This window comes from Xenopus laevis, chromosome 2S (genome assembly GCF_017654675.1).
Source record: "Xenopus laevis strain J_2021 chromosome 2S, Xenopus_laevis_v10.1, whole genome shotgun sequence".
Classification (NCBI taxonomy): domain Eukaryota; kingdom Metazoa; phylum Chordata; class Amphibia; order Anura; family Pipidae; genus Xenopus; species Xenopus laevis.
The window spans coordinates 167,961,029-167,984,169 of record NC_054374.1 but is presented as its reverse complement, the minus strand read 5'-3'; the positions used below and the strand labels follow the sequence as shown (position 1 = coordinate 167,984,169).

The window sequence follows — 23,141 nt, the reverse complement described above, 5'->3', positions numbered from 1 at the left end:
AGTGAATAAGTTGCCCCTATTGTAAAATATTAGGATATTATGGGGCTGGATGCCTAAGCAGTAATTTAATTGATGCTAATGAGGCACAAAAGGACAAAGTGGAAGCCCTCAAAGCTAAATTAGTGGACCTAAAAGACAGGTCCAGGTTATGCTATGTGCATTCTTCCAACCAAGCACTACTTAAATTATACCTACCTAATTGAAATGAGCATGAGATGATAGTAGACAGAATCCACAGGATACCTAAACCAAAGGGTCTAGTTGCCTCTCTACCAAGGGATGTTATAGTTAGGACTCTGGCCATGAAGCCCCAAAGGAAGCTTAGCTTGGCAAAGCTTGAACAACTTTTCATCTACAATGCTTGTGGAATTATACCATTGTCCAGTTCAGCCCTGGAAGTGTGACACTGACACTTTCAGTAGGCATGCAAACTATACCTTAGTTTTTTCCCTCACTCATTTACTACTGGAGAGGTAAAGGTGAGGTTTGTAATGACCCTATTACAGGGTGACCCCCAAGTTTGGGCCCTAAGATTATCCCCCTCTGATCCTGCAAGTTTTTCCCTCGAAACCTTCTTTAACACCATGGCGATACTTTACGTTGACCCAGATCGTGCATCATCAGCTGATACCGTGATTCGTAAATTATGTCACGGAAAACGGGATGCGGAGGTGTATTGCACTGAGTTCCGCTGGTGGGCTTTAGAAACTGGTTAGAACGACATGGCTCTTCGTAGCCAATTTCGGATAGGGCTCTCTGATTTTGTCAAAGACAGCCTAGTAAACTACCCTCTATCTACTAATTTGGATGATCTGATGTCTCTTGCCATCAAAGTAGATAGAAGACTAGGGTTCTTCTTTTCCTATGGGGTTTACTAATGTAAAGTCATCCATCCCCTCAGTGCCTCTACCTCAGGAGGAACCCATGCAATTGGGTATCATTTAACTCCTGAGGAAAAGGCCCGCAGGTGGTCTCAGGGTCTGTGTATTTACTGTGGGGAAAAGGGTAATTTTCTCAACCAATGTCCTAAGAGGCTGGGAATCTTCAAAGCCTAAATGGAGAAGGGGACCCATTTGGGTCGAGAAGTTTCCTCTCCCCAATTTTCCTCTAGGATCATGGTACCTGTTAATTTAACCTGGCCAATGGGCTCAGTTAAGGTTTCTGCTTTTGTGGATTCTGGGGCGGTGGGGGAATTTTGTGGATACTGCCTTCACAGTATGGTCTAATATTCCTCTAACTCCTTTAATTCCTCCCATGAAAATCTTAGCCGTCGACCAAAGTCCTTTCGGGTCAGGTCTGGTAACCAGGAAAACTGTGGCCTTGTCCATGTGCACTAACAATCTGCACTCTGAGGAGTTATCTTTCTTTGTTATCAAAGGTTCTTCTTCTCCTCTCATTTTAGGTTTACCTTGGTTACAGTTACATAACCCACATATTGATTGGGAAACTGGGGAGATCCTTCATTGGGGTCAAAAATGTAAGAGCTCTTGTATAAGTGTTTCTCAATTGGTGGCAGTCACGTCTCTAGATGGGTTACCTGCGGCTTATTCTGATTTTTCCTATGTATTTTCTAAAAGAGCTGCAGAAACTTTACCCCCACATAGGCGATATGACTGCCCAATTGACCTCATTCCTGGGTCTACTACCCCTAGAGGGAGAACTTATCCTCTTTCTTTGCCGAAGCCCAAGCAATGAAAGAGTATATCAAAGAAAACCTCAAAAAAGAGGTTTCATTAGGCCTTCTAGTTCCCCTGCTGGTGCCGGATTCTTTTTCGTGGGCAAGAAGGATGGAGGTCTTCGCCCATGTATCGACTACAGAGGTCTTAATAAAATTACCATCAAGAACCATTATCCCCTTCCGTTGATTTCCGAACTATTTGATCAGGTCAAGGATACTACCATTAACTCCAAACTTGATCTTAGAGGCACATATAACCTCATCCGTATCAGGGAAGGGGATAAGTGGAAAACGGCCTTTTACACCAGAGATGGCCACTACAAATATTTAGTTATGCCATTTGGTCTTTATAACGCCCCCGCAGTGTTCCAGGAATTTGTCAATGACATCTTCCGGGACCTGCTGGGGTTATTCGTGGTGGTCTATCTTGACGATATTCTAATTTTTTCCTCTAACTTGAGTGCCCATCAGAAACATGTCTGGGAGGTGTTGCTCAGGTTAAGAAAGAACAATTTATTTGCAAAGCTGGAGAAATGCACTTTTGAGGTTTCTTCTGTGCAATTTTTGGGGTTTAATATCTCCGGTAAGGGTCTTGAAATGGATCCTGGGAAGGTTAAGGCCATACTGGATTGGGCTCAGCCTCTTTCTTTACGTGCAACACAAAGATTCTTAGGCTTTGCTAATTATTATTGTCAATTCATTAAGAACTTTTCTTGGTGGTGTCTCCAATCACGGATCTAACCAAAAAAGGTGCAGATCCAAGTATGTGGCCTCCCGAGGCTATTCAAGCTTTTGAATTTCTTAAAAAGGAATTTGTGTCTGCCCCCATTCTCCGTCACCCTGATACCACTCTTCCTTTTATTGTAGAAGTTGATGCCTCAGAGGTTGGGGCAGGGGTGGTCCTTTCTCAAAGGCATCCAATAACCAACAAGGTGCATCCATGTGCATTCTTCTCTAGAAAATGTTCACCTGCTGAAGCCAATTATAACATTGGAAATAGAGAATTGATGGCCTTTCAAATGGGCATTTGAGGAATGACTTGTTGGAGGGGGCTAAACATACTATAACGGTCTTTACTGATCACAAGAATCTGTTATACATCGAGTCTGCCAAACGGTTGAATCCTAGGCAGGCTAGATGGGCTTTATTTTTTACCCGGTTTAATTTCTCTCTCACATACAGGCCTGGTTCCAAAAACACTAAGGGGCAAATTCACTAAGCAGCGAAAATGCGCTAGCGACGCCTTCGCCGCACTTCGCCAGGGCGCCGCTAATTCACTAAAATCCGAAGTTGCACTCAGGGAGGCGAACGGTAGCGAATTTGCGCTAGCGTTAATTCGTCAAGCAAAGCGAAGTTAAGCTAGCGATTCCTAATTTGCATATGGCGCCAAGTTAAAGTTGAATGGACGTATATGTAGCAGCAAATACATTACACTACACAAGCCTGGGAAACCTTCATAAAATAAAATAGAGTTGTTATTTTGCCCTATACATGTGCCCACTGTATAGTTTAGGTGCCATATGTTAGGAAATGTAGGGAGGAAGGAGGGTACCCGCAAAAAAAAATTACGATCTTTTTCAGCCTATCACCCTAAACAAAGGAAAAAACGCCAGCATTTTTTGGGACTTAGAAAAAATTTCAACTATTTTTGAAGCAATCCCTATCTACTCTATTGCACTTCGCCTGGTCTGAGGTGGCGAAGGCAAGTCTGGCGTAAGAGGTAACGTTCAGTAAAATGCGCAAGTTAGTGAATTAGCGTAGTTACATTGACCCTTCGCCAAAGCGCAACTTCGCCTGGCGTAAGGGTGCGAAGTAGCGCTAGAGTAGGTCCACTTGGCTAGCGAATTTACGCCAGCGCCCGTTAGTAAATCGGCGAAGTAACGAAATGAGATGATGCTGGCGAATTTGCGCTAACGTTAGGCGCTTCGCGCTTTAGTGAATTTGCCCCTAAGGCAGATGCACTCTCTATGAGTTTTGAATCTAACCTGTCTGAACCTAGTGAGTGTGTTCCTATCATTCCGGGTGAGTTGATTGTGGCAGCTCTGGGATCAGACCTTGCCACACTATTGTCTTCAATACAATCTTCTGCCCCTGTAGATACTCCCTCAGGGAGATTATTTGTTCCTGAGGATTTAAGGGAACAGGTTCTGGGTGAAGCTCATAATTCAAAAATGGCAGGACATCCTGGTATTTATAAGACTGTGTCTTTATTGTCTCGCAATGTGTGGTGGTCTTCTTTTAAACAAGATGTCAAACATTTTGTTAATTCTTGCCCCGTCTGTCAGAGGTCAAAATCTTCTAGGAACCTGTCACAGGGATTGGTAAGGCCATTACCTATTCCTGACAGACCCTGGTCCCATCTGTCTATGGATTTTATTGTTGACCTCCCTTCATCTCAAGGAAAAACAATGATTTGGGTGGTGGTGGAAAGGTTCAGCAAAATGAGTCATTTCATTTCCCTCCCACACCTCCCATCTGCTAAAACTTTGGCTGAATTATTTATCTCTAATATTTTCAAGTTACATGGTTTTCCGGTCAATATTGTTTCTGATAGAGGGGTAAAGTTTGTTTCTAAATTTTGGCGAAGATTTTGCTCTTTGGTTGGGATTGATTTGTCATTTTCTACTGCATATCACCCTCAAACCAATGGTCAAACTGAAAGGCTTAATCAGTCCCTTGAACAATTCTTAAGGTGCTAGGGGGCAAATTCACTAAGATGCGAAGTTGCGCCAGGCGCAACTTCGCCGCACTTCGCCACACTTCGTCAGGCGTAGTTTCGCCAGGGCTCCGCAAATTCACTAAAATCCGAAGTTGCGCACAGGGGTAGCGTAAGGTTGCGAAGTTGCGCTAGTGTTGATTCGCTATATAAAGCGAAGTTGCGCTAGCGAAGGCTAATTTGCATACAGCGCAAAATTCAAATTTCAATGGAGGAACACGTATCTGCACTACAAATGCCTAGAAAACCTTCAAATCAGCAAATAAAAATTTTATTTTTCCCTACACATGTGCCCACTGTCTAGGTAAGTTGCCATGAGTCAGGAAATGTAGGGGGGAGGAAGGGGAGCCCCAAAAAATTTTCGATCTTTTTAAGCCTATCAGCCATCATGTAGAAAACACGCCAGCGTTTTTTGGGACTTAGAAAAAAAATTGACTTTTTTTAAAACAATCCCTATCTACTCTATTGCGCTTCGCCGGTCTGAGGTGGCGAAAGAAGTCTAGCGTAAAAGGTAGCGTTCAGTACGCGCAAGTTAGTGAATTTGCGTAGTTTCGTCGCTAGCGAAGATTCGCCTGGCGTAAGGTTGCGAAGTAACACTAGCGAAACTACGCCAGCGTTAGTTAGTGAGTTTGCGCAGTAGCGAAAATGCCAAACGCTAGCGAATTAACGCTAGCGTTCGGCGCTTCGCGCCTTGGTGAATTTGCCCCTATGTGTCTGACAACCAATCTTCATGGGCTGAGTTATTACCCTGGGCAGAATTTGCTTACAATAATGCAACTCATGCTTCTACTGGTCAGTCTCCATTTTTTTATTGTTAATGGTTTACTTTCCAAAGCATTTTCTTTTTCTGGTTCATTATCCTCTGTACCATCTGTCAACACTTCTGTGAAACAATTTGCCAAAATCTGGTCTGGGTGCACGATTCCCTTTCTGCAGCTACGGCCGCTCAAAAAAAGGCAACTGATAAATCTCGTAGGGAGGCACCCAAGTACCAGGGAGGAGACCCGGTTTTGTTATCCACAAAAAATATCAGACTTAAGGTTCCTTCACTCAAGTTGGGACCCAGGTGTATTGGTCCATATCCTATTACTGAAATAATCAATCCTTCTGTTCGTCTCCAATTACCTGACAATTTTAAAATATCTGATTCTTTTCATGTATCTCTTTTTAAGCCAACCACACAGGTTCATCCACAGTCCTTTCCTCCCCCAGTGTTGGTAGAAGGTCAGCCTGAATTTGTTGTCCAAGAACTCCTTGATTCTCGCCTTGTGCGGGGTAAGTTGCAATATCTTGTACAATGGAAGGGTTACGGTCCTGAGGAGAATTCTTGGGTCCCTGTTTGTGACAAGCTGATCGTCTCAGGAAACAATTCCATCTTAAGTTTCCTGAGAAACGGTGGCCCCTCCTCAAGGGGGGTAATGTAACAGCTTACCCTGGAGGTCCATTGGTGTGGCGAGGACGCCGGCCGCGCCATTGGCTGGGACACCCGCCTCGCCGCTCCTCTTCAATATGCGCCAGTGACTAGGGCACGTGCGGCGCGCCTCTTCTGTATTTAAAGGCGCACTGGCGTAATGAAACCAGCGCGCAATGGCGCGAACTTCAAAATATTGCCAAACACAATTTCTCACTGCCCATTATAGGTTTTCACATTGTGTGTTCCTGGTGCCTCTGTGCTATCTAAGCTTCTGTTATTCTGTGATCTGATACTCTGTTGTGACCCTTGTGACAATCCTGACTTCTGTATCGTGACCCCTGCCTGGTATCCGACTTCGCTTTTTCTGTATCCCTTCTGATTGATCTCCTGGTTTGAACCTTGCCTGCCTGACTCCATTTGTACTTTGCCTGCCCAGACCCGGCCTGATCTGACTACGCTTTCTGTATACGCCTTGTACCGTAACCGCCTGCCCAAAAGACTTTGCATTCCCATCGTGCCCCTCTGCTCGTTCAGAACCCTTCACTTGGCACCTCACTTAATAAGACCTGGTGGCATCCGATTAGCCGAGGGCTCCTCCCGAGGTGAAAGGCGGCTGTTAAAGGTGGAAGCAAGAGCCGAGAACAGGGTGCTTAGCATCGGTTCTGAATTAAGGGTGCCGACTGTGACAGTCACTTGGCCTTTCTAAAAGATCTCTGATGTGGAAATAAATAATTAAATCACAAGCAGACATAGCCTGTATACAAGAAACTCATATTCACAGAACCAAGCCTCCTAAATAATCCCAAAATTTCCAGTGGTCCTTTTTGCTACTTTAGAGGCAAAACAACGTGGTGTTATGATAGTGGTTAAGAACACAGTCACTTTTAAACAAAAAAATGATTACTGGATCCAGAGGGTAGATATTCCAATTTGTCAGATTAATAATGTCCCTTATACTATTGTGAATCTATACGCACCAATTTACTCCCAAATTAATTTCTTGGAGAAACAAGCTATTATATACTGTACAACAAATTAAAACTAAACTATTACTAGCAAAGGGATATATCAGCTGTGCTTGCTAAATGCATCTAAACTGATCAGGCAAAACTAAGAATTCCATACGAATTCAATAAAAACAATGTAAAAAATCCCAAAATGATAGCAGGTATATTTGCTGACTTCTATTCAGAATTGTACAGTTTGAAAAGTAATAAAGAAAAGTTTCAACCCTCAGTATTCAACATAATATAGATGTGTTTCTTAACAAACTCAACCTCCCCAAAATGATGACATCCCAACTAGAAGATCTGAACAAACCCAATTAGCTATTAAATCCTTAAAGGCACATAAATCTCCAGGACCAGGCAGTCTAAAAATTAATATTACCGTAAATTTCAAAACAAATTACCACCATACTTGACCAAGTCTTCAATTATGCTATTACTCAAAAGTTGTTACCCTTCCTATGCCAGGTAAAGAACCAGATAGACCTGTTAATATCATTACTAAATTCAGATACAAAATAGTTTGCTAAAATACTCTCTTCTATGCTATTGAATATTATCCCTCAATTAGTACAAATCAACTAAGTTGGATTTGTCAAAGGGAGACAAGAGCTGGAAGGTAGTGATGGGCGAATTTATTCACCAGGCGCAAATTCGCGGCGAATTCATGAAACGCCAGCGAAAATTCGATGCCGGAAATTCGCCAGCATCAAAAACGCAAATTTTTCGGCAAAGCGAAACGGCGCAAATTCGCCCATCACTACTGGAAGGTACTAGGTGACACATCAATTTAATAGAAATAGTGGAGAATTGGTCGACATTTTCTCTACTCCTATCTTTGGATGCAGAGAAGGTGTCCGCTGGGGATATCTACTGAGTTTTTTTTAAAAATTTTTGGTTTACATGGTCAAATTCTGGCCCTATTCTGGCCCTACATTTCCAGCCATCAGCGAGAGTATTAGCATCAGGGATCCTCTTTAGGGAATGTAAAATTGCCAATGGGACATTCCAAGTGTGTACACTCTCACACTAATGTTGGTTCATTGCGGCCTTTTTAACTAATTAGGAAATAAAATAATATCTCTATGCATAACTTTTATCTTTAATTGCAATTTAGACATTTTGTATAGCCTTTTTTTTAAAGAGTCTGATTGCTCAATTTCTACTTTTCAAAAATATCTTTATTCTCACTCGGTGGAAGAGTATTTCTTTATGCTATAAACTGTTTAACAAAGTCCTGATGAACCTTCCCCTTTCCACATATGGGAAAAAATCCAAATGAGCTATTTACACTACAACAATGGAGTGAGACGATGACATGGCCCAACAGGTCATCACAATACATTAAAGGGGACCCGTCACATAAATAAATTATTCCAAATCCTATTTTATCATGTTAGTCAAGCAAAATGAACTTTCATGACGCTCTAAAAAATATTTGAATCTCGTTTCCTTCTGTCTGGGAATTTATAATTATAACAAGCAGGCAGCAGCCATTTTGTGGACACTGTTAGTAAGGCCATTTTAAGGCATCTTAAAATCTTGTTTGTGCACCAGAATGGGGGACCTGATGTTCATCCCCATGTCCTGGTTACACAATTAAATGGAGAAGAGATTGGGGGGGAATGTGGGGAGAGCAGTGACATCTAGTGAGTGCTAAATGGAAAGTGAAAGTGTACTGAACGCTACCTTTTACGCTAGACTTCCTTCGCCACCTCAGACCAGGCGAAGCGCAATAGAGTAGATAGGGATTGCTTAAAAAAAAATTCAAAAAAATGCTGGCATTTTTTCTATATTATGGGTGATAGGCTGAAAAAGATCGAAAAAAATTTTGGGGCTCCCCTCCTTCCCCCCTACATTCCCTAACTCATGGCACCTTAACTATACAGTGGGCACAGGTGTAGGGCAAAAAATATATTTTATTTGATGTTTTAAAGGTTTCCCAGACATTTGTAGTGATTCTACATATTCCTCCATTTTACATTTGAATTTGGCGCCATATGCAAATTAACCATCGCTATCATAACTTCGCTTCGCTTAGCGAATCAACGCTAACGCAACTTCGCAACCTTACGCTACCCCTGTGTGCAAGTTCGGATTTTAGTGAATTTGCGGAGCGCTGGTGAAACTACGCCTGGCAAAGTGCTGCGAAGTTGCACCTGGCGCAATTACGAATCTTAGTGAATTTGCCCCCAAGAGAGAACTGAAAGAACTGATTCCAAGCAATGGGATGTGTGTGGAATTTGCTTATGAAGTAGGGTGGAGTGATTGTTTTGGAAATTGTTTTGCAACAGAGGAATTAATTAAAGCGATCCTACTGCCAGGGTTGTCATACTCATTGATTCCAAAATAAAATTCTTCCGGTACTGAAAGAGGTTATAATATACTCTAACTTTAAAAGAACTTGAATTTTGTCAGATACTGATGAGATTTTACTGTATGAGGCGGATAAACTCGCTCATTGGGATTCCAATAAAAATATCCCAGTGGGCCGACCCTGGTCCTGGAAGGCTCTACTCATCACCACTATTGCTTCCCAAAGCTTTAAAGGTTTCTTATTCTTTTGAAAGGAGAATTAAAACAATGAAATATGGCCATCCAAACATAGCATTTCGGTTAGAGTATGCAGAGGAGGCACAAGTGAGGGAAGCAGCACAGGAGCACAAGCAGAAAAGAAAAGTTAGTGGGGTTTTGATGATTATTTTTTCTTAATTAAAATGGATCATCCTCTCAAGAAATGACCTCTCATACCCATATTGTTTTTAGGGTGAAGAGTTAAAGGTAAGAACCTGGAAACCACAATAAAGGACCTTAACCTCATTGATTTAACCAAAGCTTTAGCACTGGTCTATAACCGAAATCACCAAAATAAAAGGAGAAATAAAAATTAAAAATAAAATGCCCAGAGAAGGTCTGGCAGCCTGTCTCTCTATTTAAGTTGCTTGTAAATCATTCACTAATAAGTAAATAAAGAAAATAATGTAATGAGGTGGTTTCCCTTTGGCTGAATCACACGTTCATTTTCCATTATCTTCATCCCAAGAAGAGATTTACACCAATGAGGAAGGAGAAACTCCAGGACAATATGATCTCACAAACTTGGTGCATCTCCCTGCTGAGGAAGGCAGCCAACTTCATGAGATTACAGTGGGGTACTACAACACTTTCACCCCTGTCAATGACAGCGTGATCTTGTGGCACCTGTAGGGTTGCCACCTGTCCAGTTTTGACCCAGACAGCCCGGTATTTTGAGGGGCTGCCCGGGTCTATACTTCCTGCCTGGTTTTCCAATCAAGGAAAACCGAGCGGGATTCCCTTGATTGACACGGTGACCGGCCAATCGCTGATCGCTGCGTCATAGCCCACCCACTGATGTCACAGGTCTGCCCACTGATGTCACAGACACGCCCACTGACGTCATGGACCCGCCCGGTCTCAGCCAGACATAAAGGTGGCACCTGTATGTTACAGAGCTGAGCTCCTGGTAAAGGGATATTCACAGTTCTTTCCAGGTATATGTGCTTTGGTTAAAGGGGTTGTTCACCTTTATATAACATTCAAAAATGTAACAGTTCAGGTAAAAATAACAAGCTTTGCCATTAAAAAATGTGCAGTTGATGAGATATTCACCTCAGATGGATCCCTTTGCAGATGAGGTCCTTTCATCATGGGCCGCCTGTTGGAGGGTCACCGACCCCAAAAATGCTACAGTGAAGGTTGTACTTCCTTATTTTACATCATAAAAACTCCTGGCAGAAGCAGGAAGTGCACACATGCAGCAGCTTCTGAAGCTTAGCTCTGATTGGCTGATTCTCCTGTCAGTCTGCTTCTGATCCCTAGTCAGTGTGGTTGATTTGCATACACGCGGCTCTGTAGGGAGGGGCTGGGCCAGTGTGTGAGGAGAGGAGGAGTCTTCTGGTGGGACTTGCTGGGTGGAAGGTCTGTCACTTGTGGGGACATGTGAGGAGGGAGAACTGTGTGTGTGTGGGGGGGGGGTGACTGTTATAATGGGGGTTTGTGAGGAGAAAATGTCATGTTTGTACTTGGGGAGGGCTGGTGAATAGTCTCATGAGGAGGGAGAGATCAGTCACTATCAGACAGGGCTCAGCTGACATTTCTCACTGTTTGGGGGGTCAGTTGTAAGTGGACAGACTCCATTTTGTACAGGGGAATAAGTGTTGAGAGGGTGAGTTCATATTGGTTATGGAGTGTGTCTTTCACATGATACTTAAACTGTACAAATAAATGAGCAATACAAGCACATCCCCTGAGCAGAGTGTTCTTATTGTGTCTGTATTCTACACTCACTGGGGCAAATTCACTAAGCGTCGAACGCTAGCGTTAATTCGCTAGCGTTTGGCATTTTCGTTACTGTGCAAATTCATTAACAAACGCTGGCGTAGTTTCGCTAGTGTTACTTCGCACCCTTACGCCTGGCGAATTTTCGCTAGCGACATAACTACGCAAATTCACTAACTTGCGCAGTGTACTGAACGCTACCTTTTACGCTAGACTTCCTTCGCCACCTCAGACCAGGCGAAGCGCAATAGAGTAGATAGGGATTGCTTCAAAAAAAGTCAAAATTTTTTCTAAGTCCCAAAAAACGCTGGCGTGTTTTCTACATTATGGGTGATAGGCTGAAAAAGATCGAAATTTTTTTGGGGCTCCCCTCCTTCCCCCCTACATTTCATAACTCATGGCAACTTACCTAGACAGTGGGAACATGTGTAGGGCAAAATAAAATTTTTATTTGATGATTTGAAGGTTTTCTAGGCATTTGTAGTGGAGATACGTATTCCTCCATTGAAATTTGAATTTGGCGCCGTATGCAAATTAGCCTTCGCTAGCGTAACTTCGCTTTATATAGCGAATCAACGCTAGCGCAACTTCGCAACCTTACGCTACCTCTACGCGCAACTTCGGATTTTAGTGAATTTGCGGAGCGCTGGCAAAACTACGCCTGGCGAAGTGCGGCGAAGTTGCGCCTGGCGTCTTAGTGAATTTGCCCCAATGACTCTGCACTTTAACTTTCCAACACACAACTCTGCCTGTGTTACATACATTACATTTTAGCAGTATTTGCTGAAGTGAGAGGATTTCTTTTATTAATTACTCTATAATCATTACACCCGACAGCCCTGGGATTTATTATTAACCTTCAACTCCTGTGTACCTGTGTCAGTGAAGGAATATAGATATATTTGTTTGATTAGAGAATTGGAAAGGACTTTGCAGTGGTATTTTTCACATACAGTAAGGGATTTCTGAGACTTGTACAAATATGAGGATAGAAAGTAATTATATTAAAAGGCAAAAGCAGAAGAACTGCCCATTGGACAATACAGGTATAGGATCCCTTATCCGGGAACACGATATCCAGAAAGCTCCAAATTACAGAAAGGCTGTCTCCCATAGACTTCATTTTATCCAAATAATCCAGATTTTTCAAAATGATTTCCTTTTTCTGTGTAATAATAAAACAGTAACTTGTACTTGATCCCAACTAAGATATAATTAATCCTTATTGGAGGCAAAACCAGCCTATTGGCTTTATTTAATGTTTAAATTAATTTCTAGTAGACTTAAGGTATGAAGATCCAAATTGCAGAAAGATCCCTTATCTGGAAAACCCCAGGTCCCAAGCATTCTGGATAATAGGTCCCATACCTGTAATAATAAAACAGTCACTTGTACTTGATCCCAACTAAGATATAATTAATCCTTATTGGAGGCAAAAACCAGCCTATTGGCTTTATTTCATGTTATTATGATTTTCCAGTAGATTTAAGGTATGAAGATCCAAATCACAGAAAGATCCATTATCTGGAAAACCCCAGGTCCCGAGCATTCTGGATAACAGGTCCCGTACCTGTAGTGAATTTAGCGTGTCAGATTTAATAGAGCGATAATGCCCCGTGTGCATCAATGATTGACCTTTGCTTGTACCAGACAATCCCACTTATATACACACAATGCTGCAAGTACTTAAACTGACCCGTTTTCTATAAGAAATCAGTCCCCATAGCCTGTGATATTTTTTTTTCCTTTTAATCAAATTGCTATTTAATCTCATTTATATACAAATGACACACAACGCCAGCTACAGGGAATTTTTATGGTTTTGAAAAGTCAGGTATTATTACATATTACATATCAGCCAAAAGCAGAATTCCCAGAGTACTGGCACACATGGACATTTGTTTCTACTGTTTTATTACTGCAGAGAAAAAGGAAATCAGTTTTAAAAATTTGGATAGAATGGAGTCTGTGAGAGACAGTCTTTCTGTGATTCAGATCTTTCTGGATAATGGGTTTCTGAATTATGCATCCCATACCTGTAGTTCATGTTTACTATGGGCAAGAAATCTTATGAAAATGCTTTCTCCTTGCCAAAACATCATAGCGGTGATCCAGTTTAATATGAGGAAAAGAAGGCAAAGTTACTGGGATTCATTTGGATTGCTGCATAATGTATTTTAGGCAAGTGGAAGCATTTTTGGCCGGATAGATTTACCACAGGCAACAAATCTCTGTGTGTTTGGACCAGACTATAATATATAGGGAAGCACCAAATGCACTATTTCGGATTCAGCCGCACTGCCCAATCCTTTGTGAAAGATTCAGCCAAATGCCGAACTGAATCTGAATCCTAATTTGCATATGCAAATTAGGGTCTGAAGGGGAAACCATTTTTTACTTCCTTGTTTTGTGACAAAAAGGATTCGATTTGGCCGAATCCGAATCCTTGCCGAATCCCGAACCGCATCCTGGATTCGGTGCATCCCTAATAATATATAGCAAACCAAAAGTATGACTTATCAGATTGTCTAATTAGAGAACATTCACTCCTCGGGCTCATACACAGGGGGATTATTTTCTGCATTTGATGTGCAGGTTTGAGTGTTTAATTAAGATGCCACATGCTGCATTTTCTTTCCCATACTGACACAGACGCATGTAAGCTCTGAATGCAGGTGCAATGCAACATTCTGTGTTTGGCGCTTACATGGGCCTGTGTCAGTACTGGGGGCCAAGTACAAGAGTTGTGTGTGTTTCTATCTGTGCTGCACTGGCTGAATGCACTGGAGCGCAGGTTTAATGCGCTTGAGGAAGAGCCATTACCGTATATACTCGAGTATAAGCCGACCCGAGTATAAGCCGAGGTACCTAATTTTACCTACGAAAACTGGGAAAACGTATTGACTCGAGTATAAGCCTAGACACAACTACAGCCCTGTCTCCCAGCAGCGCACATTCTGCCAAAGCGACCCCCCCAGCGATCAACCGGACTTCTTTGCAAAGTTGATGGTGACAGAGAATTGCCAAACGGATTACTGTGTGCATTGTCCCACTGTCCCACTACCATATGCAGAGGGCGCTGTGTGATATTGCCATCACTGTTAATCTTTTGTATAACCAACAGAGGGCGCTGTGTGATATTGCAGTCACTGTTATTCTTTCATATAACCAACAGAGGGCGCTGTGTGATATTGCAGTCACTGTTATTCTTTCATATAACCAACAGAGGGCATTGTGTGATATTGCAGTCACTGTTATTCTTTCATATAACCAACAGAGGGCGCTGTGTGATATTGCAGTCACTGTTATTCTTTCATATAACCAACAGAGAGCGCACTGTTATTCTTTCATATAACCAACAGAGGGCGCTGTGTGATATTGCAGTCACTGTTATTCTTTCATATAACCAACAGAGGGCGCTGTGTGATATTGCAGTCACTGTTATTCTTTCATATAACCAACAGAGGGCATTGTGTGATATTGCAGTCACTGTTATTCTTTCATATAACCAACAGAGGGTGCTGTGTGATATTGCAGTCACTGTTATTCTTTCATATAACCAACAGAGGGCGCACTGTTATTCTTTCATATAACCAACAGAGGGCGCTGTGTGATATTGCAGTCACTGTTATTCTTTCATATAACCAACAGAGGGTGCTGTGTGATATTGCAGTCACTGTTATTCTTTCATATAACCAACAGAGGGCGCTGTGTGATATTGCAGTCACTGTTATTCTTTCATATAACCAACAGAGGGCGCACTGTTATTCTTTCATATAACCAACAGAGGGTGCTGTGTGATATTGCAGTCACTGTTATTCTTTCATATAACCAACAGAGGGCGCACTGTTATTCTTTCATATAACCAACAGAGGGCACTGTGTGATATTGCAGTCACTGTTATTCTTTCATATAACCAACAGAGGGTGCTGTGTGATATTGCAGTCACTGTTATTCTTTCATATAACCAACAGAGGGTGCTGTGTGATATTGCAGTCACTGTTATTCTTTCATATAACCAACAGAGGACGCTGTGTGATATTGCAGTCACTGTTATTCTTTCATATAACCAACAGAGGGCGCTGTGTGATATTGCAGTCACTGTTATTCTTTCATATAACCAACAGAGGGCGCTGTGGGATATTGTAGTCTCTCCCCAAGTGAACTGTTGGTATAGGAATGATTAAAAGTGACTGCAATCTCAGCTACTGCCGGCTGCCTCGAGTATAAGCCAAGGTAGACTTTTTCAGCACATTTTGGATGCTGAAAAACTCGGCTTATACTCGAGTATATACGGTAGTTGCTTTTAAAAATGCATATAAATGCCCAAAATGCATTTTTGCAGTTGCAAATTGCATAAAATGCCCATAAGTAAGAGCCCTAAGGGACGGTTTTGGGGAGTGTATTTTAAATCACCCCAAATATATCAAATTACCTTCCAGAGATTGTGGTATATGGTCAAATGTAAGCAGGGTCATTTGCTTGTACATCTCAATGATTTAATTATCTAAAGATCAGCAAGTTATTCTACTATAACCTCCAACCTGCTATCTATAGTCTGCGGGCAAGGAGAAAAGTGTCTTGTAAGTAAATCAGACTGAAAAACCCCAATAAGCACCTCCACATGTATCTGATCCACTTGCTGTTTTGATTCCCCTCTGACAGGATAAAATGTGCCCTCATGTACTTCATCTATTACATATACTGGCCTTGTACACCTATAGCCCAAGGTTACTGTGTAATGAGAGATACTACACCACCATTCTTATTCTTCCTCCCCTGTTCTAGTCTGGTGCATTTACAGTAGATACATTGCAGGAGTATTATGTACTGTGCGTGCAGAAAACATGGTACATCACTTCTGTCTTTTACATTTCCATCCTTCTCTGCACTAAAAATGTCAGCAAATCTATGCACACCAAAGCAAAGTGCAAAGACCTGCTTTACCCAAAGAATACCGTACTACCTGCTTTTGCAATTCTCAGTGGAGCCCTGTACTTTAACACTTTGTTTGCCAAGCAACACACTGTATATTCTGGCAGACAAAGGCTCTATCTGCCTATGTATTATGAACATATTGATCAGATTTGCACTTCTCTTTGCATTGGTGGCTTCTACTGCCTCTGCATAGAGTTACAAGCATGTATGAGTGAGTGGGATTAAATGTATGAATGGGATTACATGTATGAGTAAGATTATGCATATGTATGAGTGGGATTATGCATATGTGTGAGTGGGATTACATGTATGAGTGGGATTATGCATATGAGTGAGTGGGATTATGGGAATACATGTATGAGTGAGTGGGAATACATGTATGAGTGAGTAGGAATACATGTATGAGTGGGATTATGCATATGCGTAAATAGGATTACATGTATGAGTGAGTGGGATTACATTTATGAGTGGTATTATGCATATGTATGAGTGGGATTACATGTATGAGTGAGTGGGATTACATGTATGAGTGGGATTATGCATATGTATGAGTGGGATTAAATGTATGAGTGGGATTATGCATATGCATGAGTGGGATTATGCATATGCGTAAATGGGATAACATGTATGAGTGAGTGGGATTACATGTATGAGTGAGTGGCATTATGCATATGAGTGAGTGGGATTACATGTATGAGTGGTATTATGCATATGAGTGAGTGGAATTACATGTATGAGTGAGTGGCATTATGCATATGAGTGAGTGGGATTACATGTATGAGTGGGATTATGCATATGAGTGAGTGAGTGAGTGAGTGAGTGAGTGGGATTATGCATATGTGTAAATGGGATTACATGTATGAGTGAGTGGGATTACATGTATGAGTGGGATTATGCATATGAGTGAGTGGTATTACATGTATGAGTGGGATTATGCATATGAGTGAGTGAGTGAGTGGGATTATGCATATGCGTAAATGGGATAACATGTATGAGTGAGTGGGATTACATGTATGAGTGAGTGGCATTATGCATATGAGTGAGTGGGATTACATGTATGAGTGGTATTATGCATATGAGTGAGTGGAATTACATGTATGAGTGAGTGGCATTATGCATATGAGTGAGTGGGATTACATGTATGAGTGGGATTATGCATATGAGTGAGTGAGTGAGTGAGTGGGATTATGCATATGTGTAAATGGGATTACATGTATGAGTGAGTGGGATTACATGTATGAGTGGGATTATGCATATGAGTGAGTGGTATTACATGTATGAGTGGGATTATGCATATGAGTGAGTGAGTGAGTGGGATTATGCATATGTGTAAATGGGATTACATGTATGAGTGAGTGGGATTACATGTATGAGTGGGATTATGCATATGAGTGAATGGTATTACATGTATGAGTGGGATTATGCATATGAGTGAGTGAGTGAGTGAGTGAGTGGGATTATGCATATGTGTAAATGGGATTACATGTATGAGTGAGTGGGATTACATGTATGAGTGGGATTATGCATATGAGTGAATGGTATTACATGTATGAGTGGGATTATGCATATGAGTGAGTGAGTGGGATTATGCATATGTGTAAATAGGATTAAATGTATGAGTGAGTGGGATTACATGTATGAGTGGGATTATGCATATGAGTGAGTGGGATTATACATGTAGGAGTGAGTAGATTACACATACTTAATAATGTTACATTACAAAACAAAATTTATGAGCAAGGTCATCAGGTGTGGCTGGAAATACAAATATAAATGATGATGTAGCTGAAGCAGATGTTGCATTCAGGAAAACACTACAGTGCGGCTAACGGAGGGGATACAGATACTACCTGATCCAATATAGGGACAATGATGCATTTTGTGTGGGGAATATGTGCCCAATTTAATGACATGGTAAGGATTTATAGAATTTACATGTCCATTAATGTAAATGATTATTTGCATAGTAAAAATGTGTTAGATTTGGGATATGCTGGTCTTTTTACCTATGTGAGACTCTCAAGTAATGCACATAAAATAGCAGCCAATGCAAGGGAGAAATTGACCAATGGCCTTTGAATTTATGTGACTGCTTACAAGTGCACAAGCAACCAATGAATTACAAGGGGAGGGCAGTATCAATGTCCAATAAGAAGCAAGTAAGGGCAAAGCCTGAGAGTGATGATGTAATCATATAGGAAGTGCAGGTGTAAAACAGGCCACTCCCATCCTTCAGAAATCTGATCAGAGAGACAGGAGAAGGACAGATTTAAATGCTATATAAACTATCTTTTACAATTACTTTTTTAATTTTTTTGATGGCAAATGGGTTTTCTAACACAATGAGAGACCACAAAAGCGGTGCTATAATCATTAATAAACACGCCGTTTGACCCTACCTGACCGTACCATTAATTGGTTCAACAGTGATTATATGAACTGTGATAATCAATCCAGCATAGAATTTTACCGTTTATAAACTGACGACCCAGAGTCATAACAGCTTTTCTTTCCTAATCTTTCTTTTAATATGTATTTTCGGTCTATTTATTTTTATTACTAGAGGTAAAAGTTAAGTTTTATTCTTATTGTTGGGACTCTCAGATAGAGTCAGTGGGAAGGTGCAATTTACGGGACATACTTTTCCTTTTTTGATTCACTTATATAACTTACTCTTATCGCTAAAGAAGGTAAAGATCTTACTAATTGTTCAAGCTACAGGCCTATAGCCCTTCTTAATTAGGGCCTTAAATTGCTTTAAAAATTTTTAGCAAATAGATTGGCCCCCATTCTTCCCGAACTGATCAATGGAGACCAAGTTGGGTTCATTCAGGGTCACCAGGCTGGGGACAATACAAGATGCACCATTGATTTGATTGAAGTAGCAAATGAATCATTCTTTTAAGTCTGGATGCAGAAAAGGCATTTGGCCCTACTTATTCTCCTTATTGTCCCATCTTAATTTCTCAGGCCCCTTCTTAGATGCTATAAAATGTTTATATAGTTCCGCGTCAACTCAATTAAAATTACCTGGTCAAGCATCCAAAACTATATGTATAACAAATGGGACCAGACAAGGTTGCCCTCTGTCCCCTCTTTTATATGCAATAAGCATTGAACCGTTAGCTTCTGTCATTCGAAACACCCAGGATATGTCAGGGGTATCCATTCAAGATTCAACATTCAAGATAGTCCTTTTTGCAGGTGACGTCCTGCTCACCCTGACCAAACCCCTTTCTCTCCTGAACCTACACAAGGTTTTAAACATATATAGTAAGATTTCGGATTATAAAATCAATGTGGGTAAGACTGAGGCACTCCCTATACATATTCCTCACCAGTTACTGTTATATCTTCAAGAAGTGCACCATTATAGTTGGAAAACTATCTCAATTTTATACTTGGGTGTACAAATTACTCCAACCTACTCAGACCTCTTTAGACACAACTTTGCCCCTATGATTCAACAAATTAAGCTACTTCTGCAGAAATGGGCCAAGTTTTCTCTGTCATGGTATGGGAGGATTTCGGCAGTCAGAATGTCGATATTTCCAAAACTTTTGTACCTGTTTTAAACACTCCCGATTACAGTTCCTCTCAGGATACTTAAAGATCTTCAATCTCTATGTCATAATTTCATATGGGGAAATCGGAGACACAGCATAGCAGCGGTAGTTTTAACAAGACCTTGTAGACTAGAAGGTCTGGGAATCCCTATCTTCCGGAGGTACTATGAAGCGGCTCATATTAGACAAATCTTGGCTTGGTCACATTGGCAGCCTAACACTAAGTGGGGTCTAATTGAGAACTACATGGCCAACTCATCCCATTTGAACTAGGGATGTAGCGAACTGCCGATTTGGTGTTCGCGAACGCCGTTCGTGAACACCAGCAAAAAATGCGAACGTTCGCGGACAGTTCGCGAACTTCGAACACCCGCTAAAATCGTTCGATTCGAACGATCGAAGGATTTTAATCATTCGATCGAAGGATTTTCATTCGAATCGAACGATCGAAGGATTTTCATTCGAATCGAACGATCGAAGCATTCGATCGAATGCTTTTCATTTGATCGAATGCTTTTCATTCGATCGAATGCTTACAATCGTTCGAACGAATGGAAATCGTTCGATTTTTAGCGGTCGAAGGAATTCGAATGGTCGAATGGTCGAACGATTTGTATTCGAATCGAACGCGAACTCAAAATGCGAACGTTCCCAAGCGTTCGCGAACATCCGGCGGACGCGAACGGTCGAAGTTCGCGCGAACTAGTTCGCGGGCGAACAGTTCGCTACATCCCTAATTTGAACTACCTAATTTGGTCGCCCACACATAGATTAGCTGGAGAGGCTACACTCCTATCTTCAACGAGACATACTCTTTCTATATGGTATGCTATCAGTCGGAAGCATAGGCTTATATCTCTTAGATCACTCAACACCTTGTTTTTGAACAATCCAGAATTTCAGCCAGGAGTTCACCCTTCCTTTATTAATAAATGGAAGGCTACAGATATTCAAAGGATAGGTGACCTGCTTCATCCTCTAACAAAAGAGATCTTGCCTTTTGAGGATCTGGCCCTAAAGCGCTTCGAGTATTTTCAGTTAAGACATTTTGTCAAACCATATAGTGATAAGGTTTAAGTAAATCCACCAACCTGCTTTGAAATGTTGGCTAAACGTGGTCTCCCACACAAGGGGTTGATATCTAAAATATGCCAATTGCTCTATGAGCCTCAGGCAGATCCCCCCTAGACTAAAATATATGTTAAAATGGGATACTCAGTTCACTCAGCCCTTAAGGGACCAGGACTGGGTGGCGATATGGGAGAATGCAAGAAAGATGTCACAATGCTCTAGGCAAAAGGAGCATATCTACAAAATATTAATGTTCTGGTACCATACCCCAGCCAGACTTCATACACTGTTTAACGACCATTCCCCATTGTGCTGGAGAAATTGTGGGGAAACTGGGACCCTTCCAGATATATTTTGGTCCTGCCCTGCTATTACCCCATTATGGTCTGAAATTGCTGATTTATTGAGCAGGATATTACAGGCCCCTGTTCCTTTGGATATGCGCACCTTTCTGATGGGCAGACCATTTCCTAGAGTGAGTAAAACCACCCAAGCTTTGATAAACCAGATCCTTACGGTTACCAGAATATCGATAGCGTCTCATTGGAAATCTAACACTATACCCACTTTGGTTGAGATCAGGCGGCGGGTAGAAGCCAATTAGAAGTTCGAATATAGCATTGCCAAAATTCACAATAAAATTTCTCTCTATTTAGAGACATGGGCGCCATGGGAAATATTAGCTTCTGCAGATTGATTTAGGGTTTTTCTCTTTTTTTCCCCATATACAGTAGTCCTGAGATCTGGTTCCTCTCCACTATACCTTTACTTCTTGTTCCTGCTGGAATGTCAATTCTTTAAGATGACATTGTAACTATAATGCAATTGTTTTCTTTATATACATGTAACTTGAGCATTGCATTAATGTATGGCTTTAATAACTGTCTGTAAGATAACACTGCTATGCTGAATACAATTTTAAGTTACAAAAAAAAAACCACATGAAATTATTACAGAGTCTTGTGTGCAGCTTTACCATTATATATTTAGATGTTCATCTGGGACAGAATTTGGAGATCTAGGAGAAATGGGATGAGACCCAGGAGAGATGGTTGAGAAGGTTCAGGGATCTGCTTTCCAGCTTGGCAGATACTCTGCTCCCACTTCAACAATACCAACTTGGCAATTAAAGTTTCCTGTTTCAAAACAAGAAACAATCCCAATAACTCAATGTTTGTCTTTATGTCTGCTGCCTTTTCCATATTTCATCTCTAAGTACAACTTCATGCATGACAGTATCTAGTAGAATTAATTCAAAGGCAACTGGACATTTAGCGATGTCTATATCTGTGATACAAATGGGTCATGGCAGACCATGTATGAATGTGAGTGTGATCAAGTGCATTCAATATGGCTCCTTAGTTACAAAATGGATGTACTGATATTAGTTGGAGACCAGGGAACAACCGGAGTTGAGGTAATTAATATAGATATATTAACATTCGTTGGAAAAGGGAACAGTAGGAATTGATGTAACTCAAACATATAAACATGTTTCTCAAGGGGGAAGCATATATCTCATTCACGTGGTTATAATTTTAGACATACAACTATTGTTTTCATTCTCATGGTCACAGATCTGGGCATATGGCCATTATTTTGGTATATGTCCACAATTAGGATAATGACCAAATTCTTTTATGATTGATTATTTTATTGTTACACTAGTATAAAAAGAGAACTCAGCGGAGGGGGCTTCGGGACTTCATCTACAAGCAGACGTGTTGTGTAGAACCTTGTCCGATTGATCTGGCTTTGAGAGTTCTCTGTATTTGGCCCGGGGTCCCCCAGCTGATGTTCCTCTCAGAAGTCTGATAAGGGAAGCTCGGCTAGACGTTGCGTTGTATTCAATCGGTGATGTATTAATTTTCTTACAATATATTATTCTTATCTAATCTTGATCAATGTTTGTGTGAGTTTCATTTCTATCCCTGTATGTGATAAGTCTGCCGAAGGAAGCTCGGTAAGACATTTTGTGTGTGATAAGTCTGCCAAGGGAAGCTTGTAGCAAGACAATATCATACCCTGGATAAATGAGAATCTTCACAGACAACTTAATGGATCACTTTGCTCTTCCAGTTACTTCCAGTACATGGAAGGGGATCCAATTCAAATCACCTTTAGATCCTCTTCCCATATCTTCTGCCCTTCTCCATGAGTTAACCAAACATGGCATCAACCTGTGATGTAATGGGAATCTACATTCTTTTGGTTTCCATAATCTAGTTTTATCCTGGATCTTCAGTTTCATCCTCTAAGCAATCTGTCTTTGTGTCTTATGCTAACAAAACCTCATCAACAGTTCCAGTTAATGTGTACTTGGTCTGATGTTATTCTCCCTATAGTCTTTGGGAGATGAAATCTGTATTCTGATCTGATGATACAAATATTTTAGACTCTTCCACCTCTCATCTAAGAGAAAGAACAAGCAACAAACAACTCCAAATGACTT

At 41.1% G+C, this 23,141-nt stretch overlaps 1 protein-coding gene across 1 annotated transcript in view; it reads left to right on the top strand.

Annotated features, from left to right (window-relative positions):
• Positions 1-584: 584 nt before the first annotated feature.
• The window catches only part of LOC121400814 (ecto-ADP-ribosyltransferase 3-like), a 58,855-nt gene continuing 36,298 nt past the window's right edge, over positions 585-23,141 (top strand). Inside the window, exons 1-2 of the mRNA XM_041584770.1 lie at positions 585-711; positions 9,859-10,018. Coding sequence (XP_041440704.1) covers positions 585-711; positions 9,859-10,018 — 287 coding nt within the window. The remainder of the gene's footprint in view (positions 712-9,858; positions 10,019-23,141) is intronic.